Below are 20610 nucleotides of genomic sequence, written 5' to 3'. Positions count from 1 at the left end.
ACGAGTGGAGTTATCCCAGCGCTAGAGCTTTGCTCCAGCCAGAGAAACCTCTGCAATGCTGACTCGCTTGCGCTCTCCACCACTGACACTTCGCACTAATTCGTCTCAAACCTTGGTATTGATAGTATGATTCAGATCAAAGATGGCCATCATCCAATCACGACGAATTGTGTTGAACTGATGGCGGTCAATGCCTCCCGCAATGTGTCGAACAGAACGGGCGCGTGCAGCAAACATGAGTGTCTTGCCAACAGTTAGATGCGATAGTTGTGTATCCAGCTCATCATTATGCAGAACATCACCGCGAAATGATGAGCGAATGTTGGCCAGATCTAATCCTCAATGAGTTCAGAAAAGGCTTGGAAATTGTGGGCCCCTGATCATGTACGAACCTCGGTATTTGACAAACTCACCAGGCGTCATATCGGATCCTGCCGTTTCTCTAATAGTGACTTAAGGAGTTTAGAGCAGCCAGACCCCCGGGGACCCAGAACGAGAAGCATTTCTCTGCCCTCCACGACGCCTTTAAAGCCGCGTAGAATGTCTACACGTCTGTCATGCTGATTTCCACGAAGCCACCTCACCAAGTATCTTGGTGCTTCGACCAGTATATACCCAGCGGTTTTTCGAAAAATTGTGGTCATTCGCAGATAACCACTTGCAAAAGCATCCAAATCTTTGAAGGCAACGCCGAGAGAGCGCGAAGGTGCAGAGCAATGGTCGGATTCTGTCAACTTGATGAATCCCTTGACCTAGACTCGGGCATCAAAAGCCGGAGATGAGGGATCAAGCTTGCTGCTAGAAATGGGATTTAACGCTTGTGACAGTCCTTTTTCAGAAGCTGAAGATATGGAAAATCGTTCTGCAGCTTTTGCGAACTCGTTGTGTAGTTCGTTCACCTGATCATCGAAGGAAGTATGTTGGCGCTTGATGATGATAGTAATTGTGGAGAGGGTCTCTTGACTACAAACTTCGTCAGTACGAACGGCTACATCCATTGCAATTAATCTCTAAAGTGCTCAGGTAGTATGGTGACAGAACGTTAAGAGGACACTTTCATACAAATTGGCGGCTTTGGGTTTGAGTCTTGCCGTGTTTGCTCTCTAAGTGCACGGATAAATATCTGGTGCTTGGCTCTGATGTAAATGGATTCTTCGCACGGTGTATAATTCAATCATTTTGCGCTCAGTCATTGGCTGGTTCTTGGCATACTGTATGCCAAGAAATCCATCGGAACAACCAGCGCTAGCGGCCCGCGAAGTGGATCTTGCCGGTTGGAAGCCGAAAGTTTGATGTGTTGTATTCTGACCAGATGAGAGTACGATAGCCTTACATATGATTAGTTTGGCATGCTTGCCCCAAGACAGCACCACAGGATGCTCTACGGGAATTCATGGTAAGAAATTGACTTGTATCATAGAGATGTTGAGCTCGGAAACTTAGAAAGAACTGAAAAGATGAAAAGACTGTAGATTTGATGTCCCCGAGGATCGGGGGACATACCTTCATTCAATAGTAGACTTCGGAGAGGTGAAATAGAGCGTGAGTGATGAGAAAACTAGAATAGTGTAAATGCTTTAACCGGAGACCGAGGGCGCGAAGGAACACAGAGATAGTGTTAGATTGGTTATCTTCGTCGCTATCGTTTCTAGCTCCCTATATACATACCACTAGAGTTATATTAACTTCTACCTATAGTACAGGTAGCCGGATATCTAGATCGTCGGTCGTAAAATCAAGACATGTAGAGGTAATACATGATTATATAGATGCCAGGGATCAAGGGTACACGTGATTTTTGATTCAGCACGCAAAACTGACCTCACCTAGACGCAAAATGCAAACAAATTCGAATCACCCGTTCTCTTTAAGGCGGATATCGATGCGGTTTTTGAATATATTGAAATTGTTGTATTTCTGGACATTGGACCTCATCCAGCGCTTACAGGACTTGTAACGCGGACCACGACCCCTTGAGCATAAATCAGAGTGTGTTAAGTCCTTTTTGGCAGCTATGGGGAGGGTTTTTGAGCTGAACGGTGGTGGGTAAGTTTCGCAACTCGATGGCAATTTGTAGAGAATGAAGCTGGCAAGTGCACACGGGATTGCGGAGACTGAATCGATAGGGTTGTAAGTGCAGCTACCCTGCTCCTCGCATGCTCTACAGCTTGCTGCGACACCTTTGCACAGCGGAACTACGACAACCAACTGTATCATTGCACTGAGTGTATCGACCGCAATCTTCATGAAAAGCCCCGGAAGGTGCGTTTGTCGAGAATGGAAATGGGAATGGCCATTTACCAAACTCTTCCGAAATGAGGGTGGGGACTTCTGGCTTGAACCTGATCGTATATGTCTTTCCTTGCCCGTATCACAGAATATACGAATATTCTCGGGACATATCTGTATGACCTTCCCAGCTGGGGATGGACCCCGTGGTTGATGTCAAGATGCACAGATGAAGATCCATGCATTTGGGTTTGATATCAGGATGTTTGAGTGGCTGGGTTGCTGGATATGGGCGATCTCGATGGGCTAGGTAGACATACGCTAGGTAGATATACGATAGATGGAGTCCTGAAGAACCCGTGTCTTGTAGCTGTGTAAAATCTTAGAGTGGCACCTGTTTTGGGAATTCATATAACCGCCGTCCTTTGGATCAGATCCCCCTTGGTGTCTGAGGCTAAGTCAACAATCGATAAAAGCATTTTCAAGCATATATCAGGCGTAAACGATGATGATAAAGTGACGCTTGGGAATATCGCGAGATTGTCTAAACATGATATACCTGGGTAGTTGTTGCAAACTCTCATGGTAGACGTGTATCGGTCCCTACTTTAAGCGATTTACGATTTGCAGCGTTTGTTCTGTCAGAGAATTAATTCAAGAAAGTTGAAATTTCGGTGATGTTCCATGCTATAACGTCGCCCACGGGTAAATTGGGAGCTGTCACGTGATGATAAAATTTACAGGGTCTATAGAATACCCTGAGCGACATTAAAGCAGTAAATGAACCCGAGGGTTCGATAGATATACGAAGGTAGTTATATACCTATAGATGGATACATTTGTAGCGGGAGCAGTGAAAGAAAATCAAACATGGCATTGAAAAAAGAAAGAAAAAGAAGTGAAGACGTGGGATGCCTGAGGCCCAGGGGGGGAAACACCCGCCGCTCCGCCCTGCCCATCTGCCGGCAAGACCAGCTTCATTCAAGAACCTTCCCTTTTGACGTCGTTTTTCTTTTCTTTTCTATCAACCCTATCATCCTTTCCTTACCTTCTTCTGTGTCGCCTCTGTGTCAACAACTCTAGGGTAAACGTCCTGCACCCGTTTTCCCTGGTAGCTTCTTGACCGACTACCTTTCATCAGCTCTTACTTTTGAGCTTTCCAAGTATCTTCACGATTGAACGGTAAATTCGATCCTGCATCTATTCGATTTATATTTCCATTAGCGGCGATACATTGCTTAGGTGGTCATCACGTCGAAGTCGAATCGGGTTTTCGTTGAGGCAGAAACCAGCACCAAAACGTCATAAGGCAATCTTCACGTTTCCTCCGCGACACCGGTCTACACGACCTCCCCACACCACCTCTAGGAGTCAACCCTCCGCAAACTCTCAGCTCCCTCATGTTTGACTGGTCAACTGATCGTTATCATGGGGAGAATTAAGAAGGTAGCCAGCCAAAAGCATGAGGCTACAATCGTGAGTTATCCTCCGCCGGCTGATGTGCAACCCAACTAAAAAATTTTCTTCTCATTATAGTCACCTTTTTTACAAGAATTCATCGGACGCGCTACGAGTGTTCCCGTTCCAGAGCTCCCGTCGCTCCTCAGCACATTCCCCAAGCTATGGCCGTTCCCGCGCGGTGATCTTTACCACTGGATCAATGTCTTGGATCGGTTCGATGAGGTTTTAGCCTCGGTCGTCGAGAAATACTTTCTCAATACCGGCCCTCAGACTCACTTATTTACCCGAAGCGTTCTGGAGGAATCATACTCAGCCGAAGAAAGCAAAAAGCCCGCAGAGGGTGTGGACGCCAAGCTGAATGCTCTGGGATATGGCCCTGATGGAGACAAAGAGCTTGTGGAAGCGATTCTGGATTTCTCTCGTCTTTTGCTCGAGAAATGTGGCAACCGCAGCCTGTACAGCAGCAGTGATCGCCTTGGCGACTTGCTGAACACTACCTCACTGTCTCTGCTCCAGTCTACTTTGCGTCTGGCCCTTTGCTTGGCTCAACGGTACCACTCTCGTCAGCGTGGCGCTCACCAACAGTCCGTATTGCAATCTCACTATGCCCTTGACCTAGAGAAACTGCAAAAAATCGCAGCACCATTCCCGCGCCCTGTTATTGCCAGTAAAGCTCCGTTTGCTGCTTCCCCAGCCGTTTCCAACAAGGGGAAGGACAAGACAGTCCAGACTAAAATCAATGCCAATGAACTCGTCTCCCTTGTGCGTGACAGTGACGGGTGGGAGGAATGGGGCGATGTTCGCGTTTTGTATTACCCCTCTGGCCCCGAACAGGCCAGAACGACCTCCGAATATGCTCAGATTGAGCAGGCCTCACATGTCCCAACCACTCCGACCCCATTGCGACGAACTGCAACCTACCCTGCTCCTCATCTGAGTCGCGGCTCGAATGTGGATGATTCACCAGCTGCAACTCCTTCCAAGGTCGAGGAGGCCTCGCGAGGCGGCAAAGTCTTGGAAATCCCTTATTCGAAGGTTTCCTCTGCAAAGTTGGAGGATCTACTTGAAGCCAACTTGCCCCATCTCCCCCTCGAATCAAAATATGAGCTGCTCCACAAACTCCGAATTGCCAAAGCGTTGACCGATTCGCGTGCCACGCGTGAACAGATCCTTTCCATCAAGGCGCTGGCAGTCACCAACTTGGCCCATGTTCAGCCGGAAAGCTCATTCCAACAAAAAGTCCTTCAGTCTGACCTGGAGCAGCCGAAGCGTCTCCAGCTTGCGTACCAACTTGCTGAGTTAGTTCACCTCGGCGCCAGTGGTGATCTTGAGGTCTCTCGATCAGTTCAGACCTTTGCCCTCCAAACCCTGGATGCGTTGACCAAACACAAGTCTCGAGCCGTTGATGTTTGTGCAGCTCTCAGCGTCAACGTTAACCATGGTGTTCTCATGTTCCTGACCCGTAAAATGGTTAATGAACTAGGCACAGATAACGATGATCTGGATGATGCTTACGACGATGAGTGGCGGGATGGTTTGCTCGCACTCCTGCGCACCCTCCCAAGCTCGAGCACGCGTACACCAGAAACTCTGGTTGCGGCTGGTTTGATCCCCATGTTTGTTGATATTCTGAACCTGCGGACCGATAAATCTCGCCGAGTTTATTCCCGTATAATGGAGTTCCTTGACACATTTGTGCATGCGGTTCGGGATGCTCTAGGAACACTGACAGCCGCGAAGGGATTTGACGCTATGTCGGACCTGATCGACTACGAGACAAAGACCGCTTTCGAGAAAGTTAACCGTGGAGATGGATTTCCTGCGCAATACAAGAATCCGTCCGTCGACTATCAAATTCCCTACTTCCAACAGCAGACCCTGCGCTGGATGTTCCGCTTCGTTAACCACATCATGCAGCACAACGGTGGAGGCTTCGATCGTGTGCTACGTAACTTGATTGATTCACCTCAGTTGCTGACTTCCCTCCGCCTTGTGTTCGAAAATGCCCGGGTGTTTGGTTCGCATGTTTGGAGCAATGCTATCAACATCCTCAGCAGTTTCATCCACAATGAACCTACAAGTTACGCCGTCATCGCCGAGGCTGGTTTAAGTAAGAGCCTTCTTGCTGCCGTTATGGGCCGTGAGCTACAGGTTTCGGAGAAGCCACCAGCAGTGGAGCCTGCAGGCGCTGAAGTGGAAGGTGAACATGCAACCCATCCGCCCTCCGCTGAAGCTGCCGCTCAGTCCGAGGAAAAGCAAAAGGACCGTGAGTACGCTTTAATCAGAGCCAAGGACACTCCTCTTGCACCTGGTATCATGCCCGCAGGTGATGCTCTTGCTTGTATTCCTTCTGCCTTTGGGGCCATTTGCTTGAACTCCTCTGGTCTGGATCTTTTCCAGTCCTCTGATGCACTGGAAAGCTTTTTCGAGATCTTTGAGAACCCAGAACACGTCAAATGCCTGAAGGATGACCCTGAACTGGTTCGCTCTTTGGGTACAACATTTGATGAGCTTGTGCGCCACCACCCGGCATTGAAGACCTCCATCATGTCCGCCGTGCTTGTCATGGCTGCCCGTGTGAACATTCTGGGTCGGGTCAAGGCTTGGGAACAAGGTATGGGCACAAAATTGTGGACACAAGATGGCGATGGTAAAACCAGTCTCTCGGGAGATATCTTTTCTTTGTTCCGCGAAATCGGCACAGATATCAATGCTCCCGCGGACAACCCTGCGTCGCTTGGTGTACCACAACTTAATGTGAACACCACTCTACCGAATGGTGCGAAGCTTGTTGTTGGTCACCTGGACCATGTTCTTCCTGGCCCTGGCCCCGACTTTGAGCCGAAGGATAAGGATGATCACGGACTAACTGCCACGGACTACTTGTTCCCAGCTCTCCGCTTCTTGGGCGCCTTCTTCGAGAACCAGACGAACTGCACTTCTCTCATCCAAGCTGGAGGTGCAGAGTTCTTGTTGGATCTCGCAACGCTACAAAGCTTGTCCTTTGATTTCCACAGCACCAACGCCAATCAAGAGATCACCGTACTTGTTCATATGCTTGCGGAAACAAAGCCTCACCTCATTGTTCCGTCTCTAGTAAAGCGCGCTCAAGACGCATTGAACAATCTCTCGCCCTTTTTCAAGGCACCCACCGGGACAGGCTTCTTTACGGAGTTGATCAAGCCAGTGGACTCGAAACAGCCAGCTACGGAGTCTACGGTTGCTGCTCAGTGTGGCACATTCTTCGTGAGGCACCTAAACGCAGTTCTTCTCCTCACCGATGTCCTTCGTGAAGTTTTCGCTATGCCATTGTACCAAACTCGACCTGGTCAATCAACCTCTATATTTGGTCAAGTCAACCTCGCAGATCAATACTGCACTTTGATCGAGTCACTAACCAACCTCCTCGCTTCGTGCGTGTGGGAAGGTATTTTACTGGAGAAGAACATCCCCGAGAAATGGCTGAAAGCTACACAGGCCTCCGCTGAAAAGCACGGCCCTGGAAAATCAAAGAATACTCCCGCCTCGGGAGCCCCCCAGGAGCCTTCAGCTACCGGTGCTGAAACTCAAGGGGAAGGCTCTGGCGCACCAGTCTCGGATCAGGTTCAATCAGAACAAGAATCAAAGGACGATGGCAGCCCTGTAGATGAGCAGAACCCTGCTTTCAAGAATGCTCGCACCCTTCGCTATCTCTTGAGCGCTCTTCCAACCTCGATAACTGGATTCTTGCACAATCTTGGCCTCGGTATTATTGGCAAGAGACGCATGGATCCGCTCCAGAAGCAGAAGCAGAATGCTAGCTTAGTGGCAGATGCTATTGCTGAAGGTATTCTTCGGCAATTGCAATTCAACCCTGCCAACTCGAGTGATAGTCCCAAGCACCGCTTCGCCTATCTGATTGTGGTCCTTTCTCACTTCTCGCATCTTCTTTACGAGGTTTCACCAGAGCGCCCTAATGCGAACTACTTGACTTCCGTTCTCGTTGCATTCAAAAAACTCAATGGTCTCAAGGTGCTGAAAGACACATGTGATGTCTTCCTGAATGATATCAAATCTCTTCCGCCTGCAGATTCCATCCCCGACCAGGATAAAGAACTTGCTGATCGGCTTGCATCGGGCTATGGAGGAATCAAAATTATTCTTGGCCTGTTTGCAGACCTCACGGCGGGAAAATTCATTGTGGACTCGAGTCAAACACAGGCGTTGACCTCTCACCAAGAACGCGACCGCGACCGCTCTGATTATTTCCAGCCTGGTCAATTCTTGGTGGAGCTCCGAATGGAGATCTTGCCCATGGCTCAAGACATGTGGAATTCTGACTTTGCCACTCAATCCTCGAGTACCATTGTCAGATTGTTGATTGATATTCTGCGATGCTCCCTGGATGGCGAATATGAGACCGGCGCCGCTAGGCAATCGGACACTCCACCTCTCTTGCAAGACACGCCCAAGAAACCATTTGTCGTTCACAAGGAACGAGCAACTGCTTTGCTTGAGAAGGGATTCAAAGATGTTGATCTCAACAAAGAAGCCCTTTATCGATGCAACAATGTCTTGAATGCAGCCGAGGAATATTGCAAAGCGCAGCAGTGGCTGCGGGCTCCTCCCCGTGCTCCCCCGCTTGTCAATGATCTCCAGACTGGAGTGCCCGAGCTTGCTTCTGGCATAGACTCTCTCGAAGACCCTGCTATGGAGGGTACTCCCTTCGTCAACACCAATACCGGTCTCTTAGATCGCAACACGTTGGCAATGCTTTTGGCTTCGGCCTCGGGACATCCCATGAACCAGGCGATGCAATCAACCCTCAGCGGAGGGGACGGAGACTCTGATATGCATGATGGCTTGGCTCGAGCTTTAGACAATGTCTTGAACGACAACGAGGATATGGACAGCGATGATCGAAGCGATTCATTGAACCAATCCCAGCCTGACAACCGCAATATCGGGTCAAGCTCTTCCGATTCTACCAGACTGCCCCAGGGAGAATCCGCCAGACGCCGTGAGATGGTCACAGTGGAAGACCTAGACAACAAGAGGGCAAGCATCCGGGAAAACCTAATTGAGCGTGCCTTGGACATCCTGAACGAACACCACGATGTCTCTTTCGAGTTGTCTGACTTGATTTCTTCGGCAATCAAAAAGCATCATGAGCCAGAGATCTTCCGTCATGAGGTTGGAGAGACTCTCGTCCAATCGCTGGTTTCTTTGCAAATGGAAAACTTCCAGACAGCCGGCAAAAAGATTGCCGCTTATGCCCATATCCTCGCGTTGACCCTTCAGGATCGCGACATGTATGTTGCAACCCTTGAAGAGCTTAAAAGTTGCTTCTCGACTTTCCTTGGATTCATCAAGTTGCCAACACCCGAAAAGGCGGACCAAGAAACCTTCCCTTGGGTTGGACATGTCCTGCTCATTCTCGAGAAGCTGCTGTCAGATGATTGTCAGCCACCTCAAATTGCATGGACTCCACCAAGTCTCGACGATCCCACTCTTGATGTTGAAGAGCCAGCCCGTCTCGAAGACCCCCTTGTCTCTCTGGACGAGAAGACCCAGCTTTTCGAAGCGCTGGTAGAGATTCTACCCAGAGTGGGCAAGGATGATATTTTAGCGCTTTCTATGTGCCGTGTTCTTGTCATCCTCACCCGTGAGCGTAGTATTGCGGCTCGATTCGGTGAAAAGCGCAACCTCCAACGTCTATTTGTGATGGTAAAGCAACTTTCCAGTGCTACCAATGACAAGCTGCAGAGCGCTTTCATGCTGATTCTCCGTCATATCGTCGAGGATGAAGCTACTATTCGGCAGATCATGAGAAGCGAAATTGTTGCCAGCTTTGAGTCCAAGACCACTCGCCAAATTGATACTACAGGCTACGTCCGGCAGATGTACCACCTTGTGCTCAGAGCCCCTGATATTTTCGTGGAAGTAACCAATGAAAAGCTCCGCCTGCTCAGATATGATACCCATCAACGTCCCCAAGTTCTTGGCCTGAAGGCGGACAAAGATCGCCAAGCTCGACGCGCAGCAAAGCCTGAAGTTGTTATGGATGACAACAAACCGGAATCATCTGCCGCAGCCGATGCACCTGCTGCAGCCGACGCACTTTCCGATGATAAAGAAGCGAACAAAGATGACAAGAACAAGGCCCAATCCAAGGCTGCTGAGCTGAAAGCACCAATCGTCGAGAATCCGGATGGTGTCATTCATTATCTGCTTTCAGAACTTCTGTCCTACAAGGATGTGGAAGACAAGGAATCTGTACCCGAGTCTTCAGAGCAGACAGCGGATCAATCTGATACACAAACTGATGTTGAAATGACTGTGGACGAGCCTGCTCCTTCGGTTTCGACCACTGCCGATGCCCAAGGTGCCCGCAATTCCAAAAAGACAGAGAAGCCCCAATTTAAAGCAGACGACCATCCCATCTACATCTATCGCTGCCTAATTCTTCAGTGCCTGACAGAACTCCTTTCCTCTTACAATCGAACCAAGGTCGAGTTCATCAACTTCTCCCGCAAGGCTGATCCTCTTGCCACCACACCCTCCAAGCCACGATCAGGTGTTCTTAACTATATGTTGAACGTTCTTGTTCCTCTTGGAACCATGGAACATGATGAGACTTTGGTGTTCAAGAAACGAAGTATCACTTCCACATGGACCATGCAAGTGCTTGTTGCCCTTTGCACCAAGACTGGTGAGTTTGGTGGTGTTGGCAGACGTCGCACCGAGCCGAAGTATGAGGAGGATGAGCCTGAGCTCGCATTTGTCCGCCGATTCGTGCTGGAGCATGCCCTTCGAACTTACAAGGATGCCATGGCCTCCACCGAGCCTCTGGATGCCAAATATTCTAAGCTCATGTCTCTTGCCGACTTGTTCGATAAAATGCTCAGTGGGTATTCATTCAGCAACGACGCTGGCTTCCCAACATCGACCAGACAGCTTGCAAAGGCCATGTTTGAAAAGCATTTCATTCCTACATTAACTTCTTCGGTCGCCGATGTCGACCTGAACTTCCCGTCATCCAAGCGGGTCATCAAGTACATTCTTCGTCCATTGAACAAGCTTACGCAGACTGCCGTAATTCTCAGCCAAAACTCGGACATTTCCTCACCAGGCGATAACGATGACGATGAGATCTCATCGGCAACCTCGGTTTCAGATATGGAAGATGAACGCGAAGAAACTCCTGATCTCTTCCGTCATTCTACTCTTGGTATGCTGGAACCTCGCCACGACGAGGAAGAAAGTAGCACTGAAGAATCGGAGGGCGAGGACGATGAAATGTACGAGGATGAATATGATGAAGAAATGTACGATGATGAAGATGTTGCTGAAGATGATGGTGAGGTCGTTAGTGACGATGATGAGGACGGCATGGGTCCCATTGAAGGCCTTTCTGGCGATGCAGTTGAAGTCATTCTCGACGAAGATGAAGAAGAAGACGACGATGAGGATGATGACGATCACGATCATCTGGACATGGATGATGACATGTATTCTGGAGAAATCGGTGGTGATCGTGACAATGAAAGCCTCGAAGACGGCGAAGATGAGTGGGAGAGCGAAGAAATGACCGAGGATGAAGAGGAGGTCGAGATGATGAACCAGTTCGAAGATGAAATGGCAGACATCAGACAAACTAGCCGCCACCACGGCGATGACCACCGCATCGGTGATCTCTTCCGAGCCCTCGGGGACCCCTCTGGGGGCGTCGACCTCCATGGTGATGCCCTCGGGGGTGACATTCATGAAGAAATCCTTGATGATCTGGATGAAGATGGTTTGTCCTTCATAAACCTATTCCGGCGCCTCCCGTTGCCTGCGCTAACCCCCAATCCAGTTGACGACGATGACGAAATGGATGAGCTTGAAGAGGACATGGATGACTTTGATGAGCAAGGATCTTATGGGGACATGGAAGGTGAGACAAATTTGCATGTTGAAACTCGACTATTGCTAATTTACTTCAAAGATGATGAGATTGAACCCTGGGGATTCGAAGGCGAGGACTCCGCTGTCATGCCCCGTGGTCATCCCCACTCCCGTTTCAGCCGCACCGCACCTCCGGCTTGGGCTGCTGTTACTGAAATAATGCCCGGTCGTCCTTCTGGTCTTGTCCCCATTCAGCCCTACCATCGTGTTCACCGCACCCAGCTGCCATCGCGTGGCAACGATGATGGAACCAATCCTCTTTTGCTTCGTACTGATCGCCCAGACGCTGCTGCTGCTCCTCCACGTGGAGTTGCTGCCGACCCCTTTGCCGATTGGGGCCAGGCCATTGATCCCACCAATGGTGGCCGAGTTATCGCAATGGATAGCCCTATTAGCTTCATGAACGCTATTATGCAAGCTATCGGCGGGCAGGCTTCCCCAGGATTTGGCGTTGTCACCCGCCCTGACGGTATTCATGTCCATGTTGATCGACGTGCAGTCCTGCCTGGTCGTATTCAGGACATGCTTGGAATCCCTCGGGGATCAGGTCCCCCAGCTCGCACCCGAGGTGATGACCCGCATACTGCCGTGAAGTTCGGTCTTTGCACCACCAAGAACCGCTGGCAAGAGGAGGCCCGTATTCTTTACAGTAGCCTCTATGTTGAACGTACTCAGCGCATTCTCAACTCCCTGCTCAAGGTCTTGGTTCCTCCTGCCATGGAAGAGGAAAAGCAGCGCCAGAAACAGGCTGCCGAGGAGCGTACACGCATCCAGGCCGAACGTGCCGAGGCTGAACGTAAAGAACGCATTGCCGCCGAGGAGAAAGAGAAAGAGCGCAAACAAAAAGAGGAGGAAGAAAAAGCCAGAATCCAGGCAGAGAAAGAACAACAGGATGCCGAACGTCAGGCTAGTGGAGCCGATGAGCCCATGGAAGATGTCCAAGAAACTAATACTACGTCTGAGGCTGCTGGCCCATCAGCTCAGCCTGAATCCGAGCCAGCCGAGCCGGCTCGTCGTGTGCACACCAATATCAGAGGTCGCCAAGTTGATATCACTGGTCTCGAAATTGACCCAGAATATCTAGAAGCGCTTCCCGAGGAACTCCGAGAGGAGGTTATTATGCAACAGGTTGCTGAGCAACGCTCTCAAGCTGCCGCCGCCGGCGAGGAGCCTACTGAGATCAATCAAGAATTCCTTGAAGCCTTGCCCGCTGAAATCCGCGAAGAATTGCTGCAACAGGAAGCGGCCGATAGACGCCGACGTGAGCGTGAGACCGCCCGGCGACAGGCAGCCTCTGCTAGCGGTCCTAGCGGCGGTCCTCCTGTCCATGCTGAAGAAATGGATGCCGCCAGTTTCTTGGCTACTCTTGACCCTTCTCTGCGCCAGGCTGTTCTGGCCGATCAGCCGGAGGATGTTCTTGCAACATTGGGCCCAGAGTACTTGACCGAGGCTCGTGCTGTAGGCGGCACTGGCCGTCGCATGGCCCAATTTGGTGATATGAGTGCCATTGATCCCCGGCAGCGAACCGAGCCTCCTGGAGCCCAAGAGCCGAAGAAAGAACAGCGACGTCAAATTGTCCAAATGCTCGACAAAGCCGGTGTTGCAACCCTTCTTCGCCTGATGTTCATGCCTCTCCATGGTAACGCCCGTCACCAATTGAACGATATCCTTCACAATGTCTGTGAGAACCGTCAAAACCGAAGCGAGGTGATCAGCCTTCTGCTCTCGGTTTTACAAGATGGCAGCGTTGATTCCACTGCGATTGAACGCAGCTTCTCCCATCTTTCTTTGCGCGCAAAGGCACCCGGAGCACAAAAGACACCGCAGTCTAACAAGCGAAACCTAGCTCTCCAGACTGCTTCCAGCGTTAGCAGCGAAGTCACCCCCATTATGGTCATCCAGCAATGTCTCAGCACACTTTCTTTCCTGTCGCAGTTCAATCCTCACATCGCCTGGTTCTTCCTAACAGAACATGACTCTTCTTCAGCCGCCAAACTAAAGGGCATGCGCAAGGGCAAGGGTAAGGAAAACCGAGCTAACAAGTTCGCCTTGAATGCCTTGCTTTCTCTCCTGGATCGTAAATTGATCATGGAGAGCCCCAACTGCATGGAGCAACTGTCTAGTCTCCTTAGCAGCATCACTCAACCATTGACTGTTCTCCTTCGTCGTGAGAAGGAACGCCAGGAAGAGAGCAAGAAGGGTAAAAAGCCCGAGGGTGCTCCAGCCGAAGAAACTACCGATCAGTCTGCTGAAGCTGGCGATTCGGGCATGGACACCTCGATGACCGATGCTCCACTGCCTACTGTGGAAACACCCGAAGCCCCAGGCCAAGAGATCACAGACGACGGAGAAACTGCTTCGGAAGAAGCCAAGAAATCCACAGACTCCAAAGAACCCGCCGAGGACGAGAAGCGCAAGAAGCGCGCCATTGAGCCTCCCGTCGTGCCGGATCATAACTTCCGTCTGGTCGTTCATATCCTTGCTGCTCGTGAGTGCAATGGCAAGACTTTCCGGGACACACTTTCTACTATCAACAACCTTTCTGCTGTTCCTGGTGCTCGGGACGTTATCGGCAATGAACTCGTTGCGCAAGCGCAGGCTCTTAGTGATACCATTTTGGGCGATTTGGAGGACCTTCTTCCCCATATTCACCAAGCCAAGACCGGCACCGACATGCAAGGCCTTGCTCTGTCCAAGTTCTCTCCAGCCAGTTCTGACCAGGCTAAGCTGCTGCGTGTTTTGACAGCGCTCGATTATCTGTTCGACCCTACCCGGGTAGACAAGACCAAGGGCACCGAACCTGAGTCTGCCCCCAAGGAGGATGTGCTCAAAAGACTATATGAGAGCGCCACTTTCGGTCCTCTGTGGACGAAGTTGAGCGACTGCCTGACTGTTATCCGGCAAAAGGAGAACATGCTGAACGTAGCTACTATTCTTCTCCCTCTCGTCGAGGCATTGATGGTTGTCTGCAAAAACACGACCCTGAAGGACCAGCCCCTTTCTCGCGGCAGTCGTGAGCTGTCAACAACCAGCACCGCAGCTGATGCTGGTATCAGCATGGAGAACCTCTTCTTCAAGTTCACCGAGGAACATCGCAAGATCCTCAATGAGCTTGTCCGTCAGAATCCCCGCCTGATGAGCGGCACTTTCTCTCTGTTGGTCAAGAACCCCAAGGTCCTAGAATTCGATAACAAGCGCAACTACTTCACTCGTCGTGTCCACTCGCGTGGTGCCGAGCCTCGTCACCCCCATCCTCCTCTGCAGCTCGCCGTCCGCAGAGCTGAAGTCTTCCTTGACTCTTTCAAGTCTTTATATTTCAAGAGCGCGGATGAGCTGAAGTACGGCAAGTTGAACGTTCGATTCCATGGCGAAGAAGGTGTCGATGCCGGTGGTGTGACCAGAGAATGGTTCCAAGTCCTTGCACGAGGCATGTTCAACCCCAACTACGCCTTGTTCATTCCCGTTGCTGCCGACCGGACTACATTCCACCCCAACCGTCTCAGTGGCGTCAACTCGGAGCATCTCATGTTCTTCAAGTTCATTGGCCGCATCATCGGTAAGGCCTTGTACGAAGGCCGCGTTCTCGACTGCCACTTCAGCCGAGCAGTGTATAAAAACATCCTCGGACGTGCTGTGTCCATCAAGGACATGGAAACGCTCGACTTGGACTACTACAAGTCGCTGTTGTGGATGCTGGAGAACGACATTACCGACATCATTACAGAGACCTTTGCCATTGAAACCGATGCCTTCGGAGAGAAGCAGGTCATCGACCTGATACCTAATGGACATGACATTCCTGTTACTCAGGAGAACAAGGAGGAGTATGTTCAGCGCGTGGTCGAATACCGCCTTGTCGAGTCTGTCCGAGAGCAGCTGGACAATTTCCTGAAGGGTTTCCATGAAATCATTCCCCCGGATCTGATCTCCATTTTCAACGAGCAGGAGTTGGAACTTCTGATTTCTGGTCTTCCTGAGATTGATGTTGACGAGTGGAAGAACAACACCGAATATCACAACTACTCCGCCTCGTCCTCACAAATCCAATGGTTCTGGCGTGCTGTCCGCTCATTCGACAAGGAAGAGCGTGCCAAACTTCTACAGTTCGTTACCGGAACTAGCAAGGTTCCTCTCAACGGATTCAAGGAACTTGAGGGTATGAACGGTGTCAGCAAGTTCAACATCCACCGCGACTATGGCAATAAGGATCGTCTTCCTAGCTCGCACACATGTTTCAACCGTAAGTTTTTCTCATACGCTTTGGCTTATTATACACGATATACTAACAAAATTTGACAGAGCTTGACCTTCCCGAGTATGAAAGTTACGAAGACCTTCGCGCACGCCTTTACACGGCCATGACCGCTGGTAGCGAGTACTTCGGGTTTGCTTAAACTATGTTCCTGTTCTATGTTATTGGGATTGATTCCGTACCAAAGCATTTAATGGCGTTACTGTCATTTTCTTCTATGGGAATTTTTTTACTGTGGAGGAATGAAGAGTATGGGAGGAGGCTGGCAGTGCCGGCGAAGAATTTCTTTTTATGAGCAAATGAAAATAGAGGCTCGAAGGGATTTGGTTGGAGTGCAGGCCAACCTTGTTCTCTTCTGAGTTCTCACTATGTGTACTTAGATTGCTGCATTCCTTGTTTATTCTTATTTCTTGTTTTTAATTCGGGTCTAGAGGACCTCTGGAATTTTGTATAAAACAATAGATACTTCTTCACATGTACCATTCGGCCAATAATGTAGGGCTGAATACTTATCTTCAGGTACTAGACCAAGCTTATCTCATCAGGCGGTGAGCTCGTCACGGGACTGTAGAAAAAAGTCATGCGGGGCCGCGCGGAGGAAAATGATTTTTTGAGCCCGAACAACGGTCATCTCGGTGTTTGTGCTCCTTTGAATTGCTCCTTTGAATTGGAAACCCTCTTCTGTGTTCACAAATTCCTGCATCATGTCGACCAACTCCATTAAGCTCCTGACTGGCAACAGTCACCCGGAGCTTGCCAACCTTGTGGCTGACCGGTATGTGTCTGCAGGCGTCAAGCTCAAGGACAAGCTAACCGATAACCAGCCTCGGAATTGAGTTGACCAAGATTATGGTCCTGCAATACTCCAACCAAGAGACCAGTGTAACAATTGGTGAAAGTGTGCGCGACGAAGATGGTATGAGCATCCCACTTCGGTGACATCAAGAGAACCACCCCACTTATATATCCTCGTCACAGTCTTCATTCTGCAATCGACGAAACCCAACGATATCAACGATGGACTCATGGAACTCCTTATCATGATCAACGCTTGCAAGACTGCCTCCGCCCGCCGCATCACTGCCGTTATTCCCAATTTCCCCTACGCCCGCCAGGACAAGAAGGACAAGAGCCGTGCTCCCATCACCGCCAAGCTTATGGCGAACATGCTCCAGACCGCTGGCTGCAACCATGTCATCACTATGGACCTTCACGCCAGTCAAATCCAGGGATTCTTCAATGTCCCCGTCGACAACCTGTACGCCGAACCCAGTATGCTCAAGTGGATCCGTGAGAACCTCGATGTCAGCAACTGTGTTATTGTCAGCCCGGATGCCGGTGGTGCTAAGCGGTGAGTCTTATCCAAACTGATAGTGCATGCATCTACATGTCCTGAGCTAGATCAGTGACTAATATGGGTTTGCCAGTGCTACTGCTATTGCCGATCGCCTGGATCTGCAATTTGCTCTCATCCACAAGGAACGCGCCCGTCCCAACGAGGTCTCGCGCATGGTTCTTGTCGGTAATGTCAAGGACAAGGTTGCCATCATCGTCGACGACATGGCTGACACCTGCGGCACACTCGCCAAGGCCGCCGACACCGTTATGCAGCACGGCGCACTCGAGGTTAACGCCATCGTTGTGCACGGTATTCTCTCCGGAAATGCTATCAACAACCTGAACGGCAGCTGTCTCAAGCGGTACGTACACCCATGAACTGAGTAATGGATGGTCGGATGTTTCGGAACATTCTTGGCTAACGTGGTCGCAGCATCATTGTCAGCAACACTGTCCCCCTGGGTGACAAGCAAGAGCAGTGCAAGAAGATCAAGACCATTGATATCAGTCCTACATTGGCAGAGGCATGCCGCCGTACACACAACGGCGAGTCGGTTAGCTTCTTGTTCTCGCACACCGTGGGGTAAACCAGACAGAAATCAATTATATCAAAATAAGGATCAACAGGTCCTAGTGATTACCTGAATACCTATGAGTGCGAAACTGGGGTGAGCGGGAAACAAAAATACGATTTTTATGACCCTTTTTATTAGCCGAACGAGGATGTTAGTCCCCGGTGTTTTATTATTACTTTGTGTTGTTAAAGAGAAACTCCGATATTCCAATTTTGGTCTTCAATTCTCTTGGGAATTCGGTGGGCTGGTTCAATTACATATTGCATATTGCATCTACTGTGCTCTCTATGCAGATATAGCTGTTTGGATAGATAATTCAACGCAGACCGCGAGGTCATTTCGCATGTTCTATTTCACTACCCAAGCCACGTGACTTTTATATATAATGAAAGTGGGGGATTTAAAATAATTTCATTATAGAACTAGTGTACAGTGACTTCATAGACTCGAATAGGTTCAAGTGGAGTGATCTCACGGCGATAGTATTTCGGGGGTTGGATATCGGGGCAATTTACTGCTGAAGGCCCATGGAGACTTGGACGTATAGGCACAATATACAACTATGTTGTATAATCTACACTTCACAGTAAGTAGAAGCAATTGACAGAACTGAATATTGAAATTTGCATGCACTCCATTAAAAAAAAAGGGTCATCAAAAAAAAGGTAGGGTCAACACAGATATGCATCGCGACTCCCTTGGCCCCGTTATCACCGTAAAACACAAGGGAGTATCAAATAATCAGCCTGCTTTGTACGTTTTGAAACCTGTTCCCCGTCTCTTTTCTTGTTCCCTTTTCTTTTTATCAGACATGTGTCCTCCACGCCCCTGGGATGATCGAATCTTTTTTGTAAATTCCCCTCAAATCATTCCAGAGACGAGAAGCTCCTCCATTGAACCCCATCGCCGCAGAACGAAATCATAAAACCGCGGGTCTGGAAGTTTACTTCCGCATGGAGGAAGCCCTCCGCTTGCGGAGCTCATCACGCTTGGCCTTCTCCTCGTGAACACGGTTGGCAAGGAGCTTGGCGTAGTCGTTACTATAACCAGGTTAGTTTTTTTGTTCTTGATATTACCAAAACATCCAACAAAAAGGGGAGTCTTACGCAGCATCACGGGCAGTCTCAGCGCGACGGCGCTTGATGGCAACGCGCTGGCGCTTGCGCTGGAGGCGCTGGGGAGTAACCAGACGCTGGATCTTGGGGGCCTTGGTGTAGTCCTGCTTGCCCTCCTTGGTGACGGTACGGCGGATGACGAACTTGCGGACGTCGTCCTTCTTGTCGAGACCGAAGAAGCGACGGATCTTGGTGGCACGCTTGGGGCCGAGACGCTTGGGGACAACGGTGTCGGTGAGACCAGGGAGCTCACCCTCGCCCTGCTTGACGATGCTCAGGGCGAGAACGGCAAGGTCCAGACCGGTGATGGCACCGCGGACGGACTTGCGCTTGCGCTCACCAGTGCGGCGGGGACGGTAGCAGCTGTGGCCGTCGGCGAGGAGCAGACGGGTACGGGTGGGAAGGAGAACTGTGATTGCGATAAGTATGCGGTCGTTTGGTTGCTGGGGTAATTTTTTTCAATATTCCCCGGTGTTGTGGGCTTTGTACGTACCACCCTGCTTCATGGGGAAACCTATAGAATCGTTAGCATTGTTGTTCTCGTTGAAAGCGGTTCTCCATTGTCAAGATGTTTCTCCGACATAGGGGATAGATGTTTTGTGTGCGTACCCTGCTTGTCGTTACCACCGGTAATCTTGAAGATGTAACCCTTGAACTCATCACCGAGAGACTCGCCGGCAACCTGAAGAAAAATCCCAATTAGCCAGCCGTTCATATAGTCGTATGCGTATAATTTGATATTCGATTTGTATTCGGACAGTCGGGGAAGAAGGGGGGAGTGCTGACTTCGGTGCCCATGCGCTTCTCCATGAAGGGACGGAGCTTGCGCTCATCGTCGATCTCGATGATTTTCTGCGACCCATTGGCCGGGTAGGAGACGTTAAGCTTCATCTTGACGGAGGCGGCGCGGTCAAGACGGTAGCGCTGATGTTGTCGACGGGTGAGGTTATCGTCGAAGGTATCTGTATTGTGGATTTTTTAGTCCGCCCGGTTAGCGAGCCACTGTGTGGGCGTGTCACGTGTGCCAGATCACGTGGTAGGGCTTTTCGCTTGGAGTGGGTCATGTGAGATCACGTGAAAGGCGATACGTCCATTGCCTATCAATCTTTCTGTTTCTTCTCTCAGCCATGCTATGTGCCTGGGCAGGTTCATTGATGCAGTGGGCGGCCAATTTTGTTCTGTGATGACCATAACATGGCTCTCATACTAGGCATACACTTTATTCCTTAATCGCGATGTTCCACATCTACTTACTCCGACCTAACCCACCCAGCACGCAAATCATCACAATCGCACATTTTATCTGGAACTGACACAAGCTCCATTCAAAGGTTCAGGAAATCTAAGATCTTCACTTCGTCTTTTGAACATGACCGACAGTGATCGAGAATGAATGTCTCGGGTCACAAACCTGTCTAATCATTTACCCTAGCTAATATGTCTTACCGATCGTTTGAACCCTGATGTCGCTATAAAGATGTCGCGTGTGCTTCAGGAGCTTATCTCTTAATTGTTTACGGTCTACAAGAGCCTTTGGCCAATCCAGTCAGTCAAAATAAATCTACAAGACTTGAACTCTGACTATGCTTGGCCTCTGGTCCAAATATATTCCCCATGAAAGAAAGAACTAGCGACACTCTAAAATGCCGAATCATTGCGATTTTTCTCAGCATTTGCTATGCCTCATTTTCAGGTTTTTCCCACATTCTTT

At 49.9% G+C, this 20610-nt stretch overlaps 3 protein-coding genes across 3 annotated transcripts; 1 reads left to right on the top strand and 2 right to left on the bottom strand.

Moving 5' to 3' along the window:
- Positions 1-105: 105 nt before the first annotated feature.
- On the bottom strand, positions 106-423 carry N7529_004118 (uncharacterized protein; the record flags this gene model as incomplete). The annotated part of the gene is made up of 2 exons (XM_057239645.1): positions 106-332; positions 414-423. 2 exons carry the CDS (start codon positions 421-423, stop codon positions 106-108), a joined length of 237 nt encoding a protein of 78 aa, XP_057098940.1.
- Positions 424-3657: 3234 nt separating this feature from the next.
- On the top strand, positions 3658-17796 carry tom1 (E3 ubiquitin-protein ligase TOM1; the record flags this gene model as incomplete). Its single annotated transcript, XM_057239644.1, has 8 exons — positions 3658-3705; positions 3766-15859; positions 15919-16003; positions 16614-16635; positions 16709-16787; positions 16850-17222; positions 17299-17571; positions 17643-17796. The coding sequence occupies 8 exons, from the start codon at positions 3658-3660 to the stop codon at positions 17794-17796; spliced, it is 13128 nt and encodes a 4375-aa protein (XP_057098939.1).
- Positions 17797-18628: 832 nt separating this feature from the next.
- On the bottom strand, positions 18629-19859 carry N7529_004116 (40S ribosomal eS6 domain-containing protein; the record flags this gene model as incomplete). Its single annotated transcript, XM_057239643.1, has 5 exons — positions 18629-18824; positions 18891-19308; positions 19393-19413; positions 19509-19581; positions 19686-19859. Coding segments are annotated over 5 exons (783 nt in total), but the record flags the coding sequence as incomplete, so codon positions are not given.
- Between the last annotated feature and the right edge of the window lie 751 nt (positions 19860-20610).

Source organism: Penicillium soppii (assembly GCF_028829465.1).
Source record: "Penicillium soppii strain IBT 18220 chromosome Unknown utg000004l, whole genome shotgun sequence".
Taxonomy (NCBI): domain Eukaryota; kingdom Fungi; phylum Ascomycota; class Eurotiomycetes; order Eurotiales; family Aspergillaceae; genus Penicillium; species Penicillium soppii.
The sequence above is the reverse complement of the archived record's forward strand: the minus strand, read 5'-3'. Positions and strand labels throughout refer to the sequence as shown.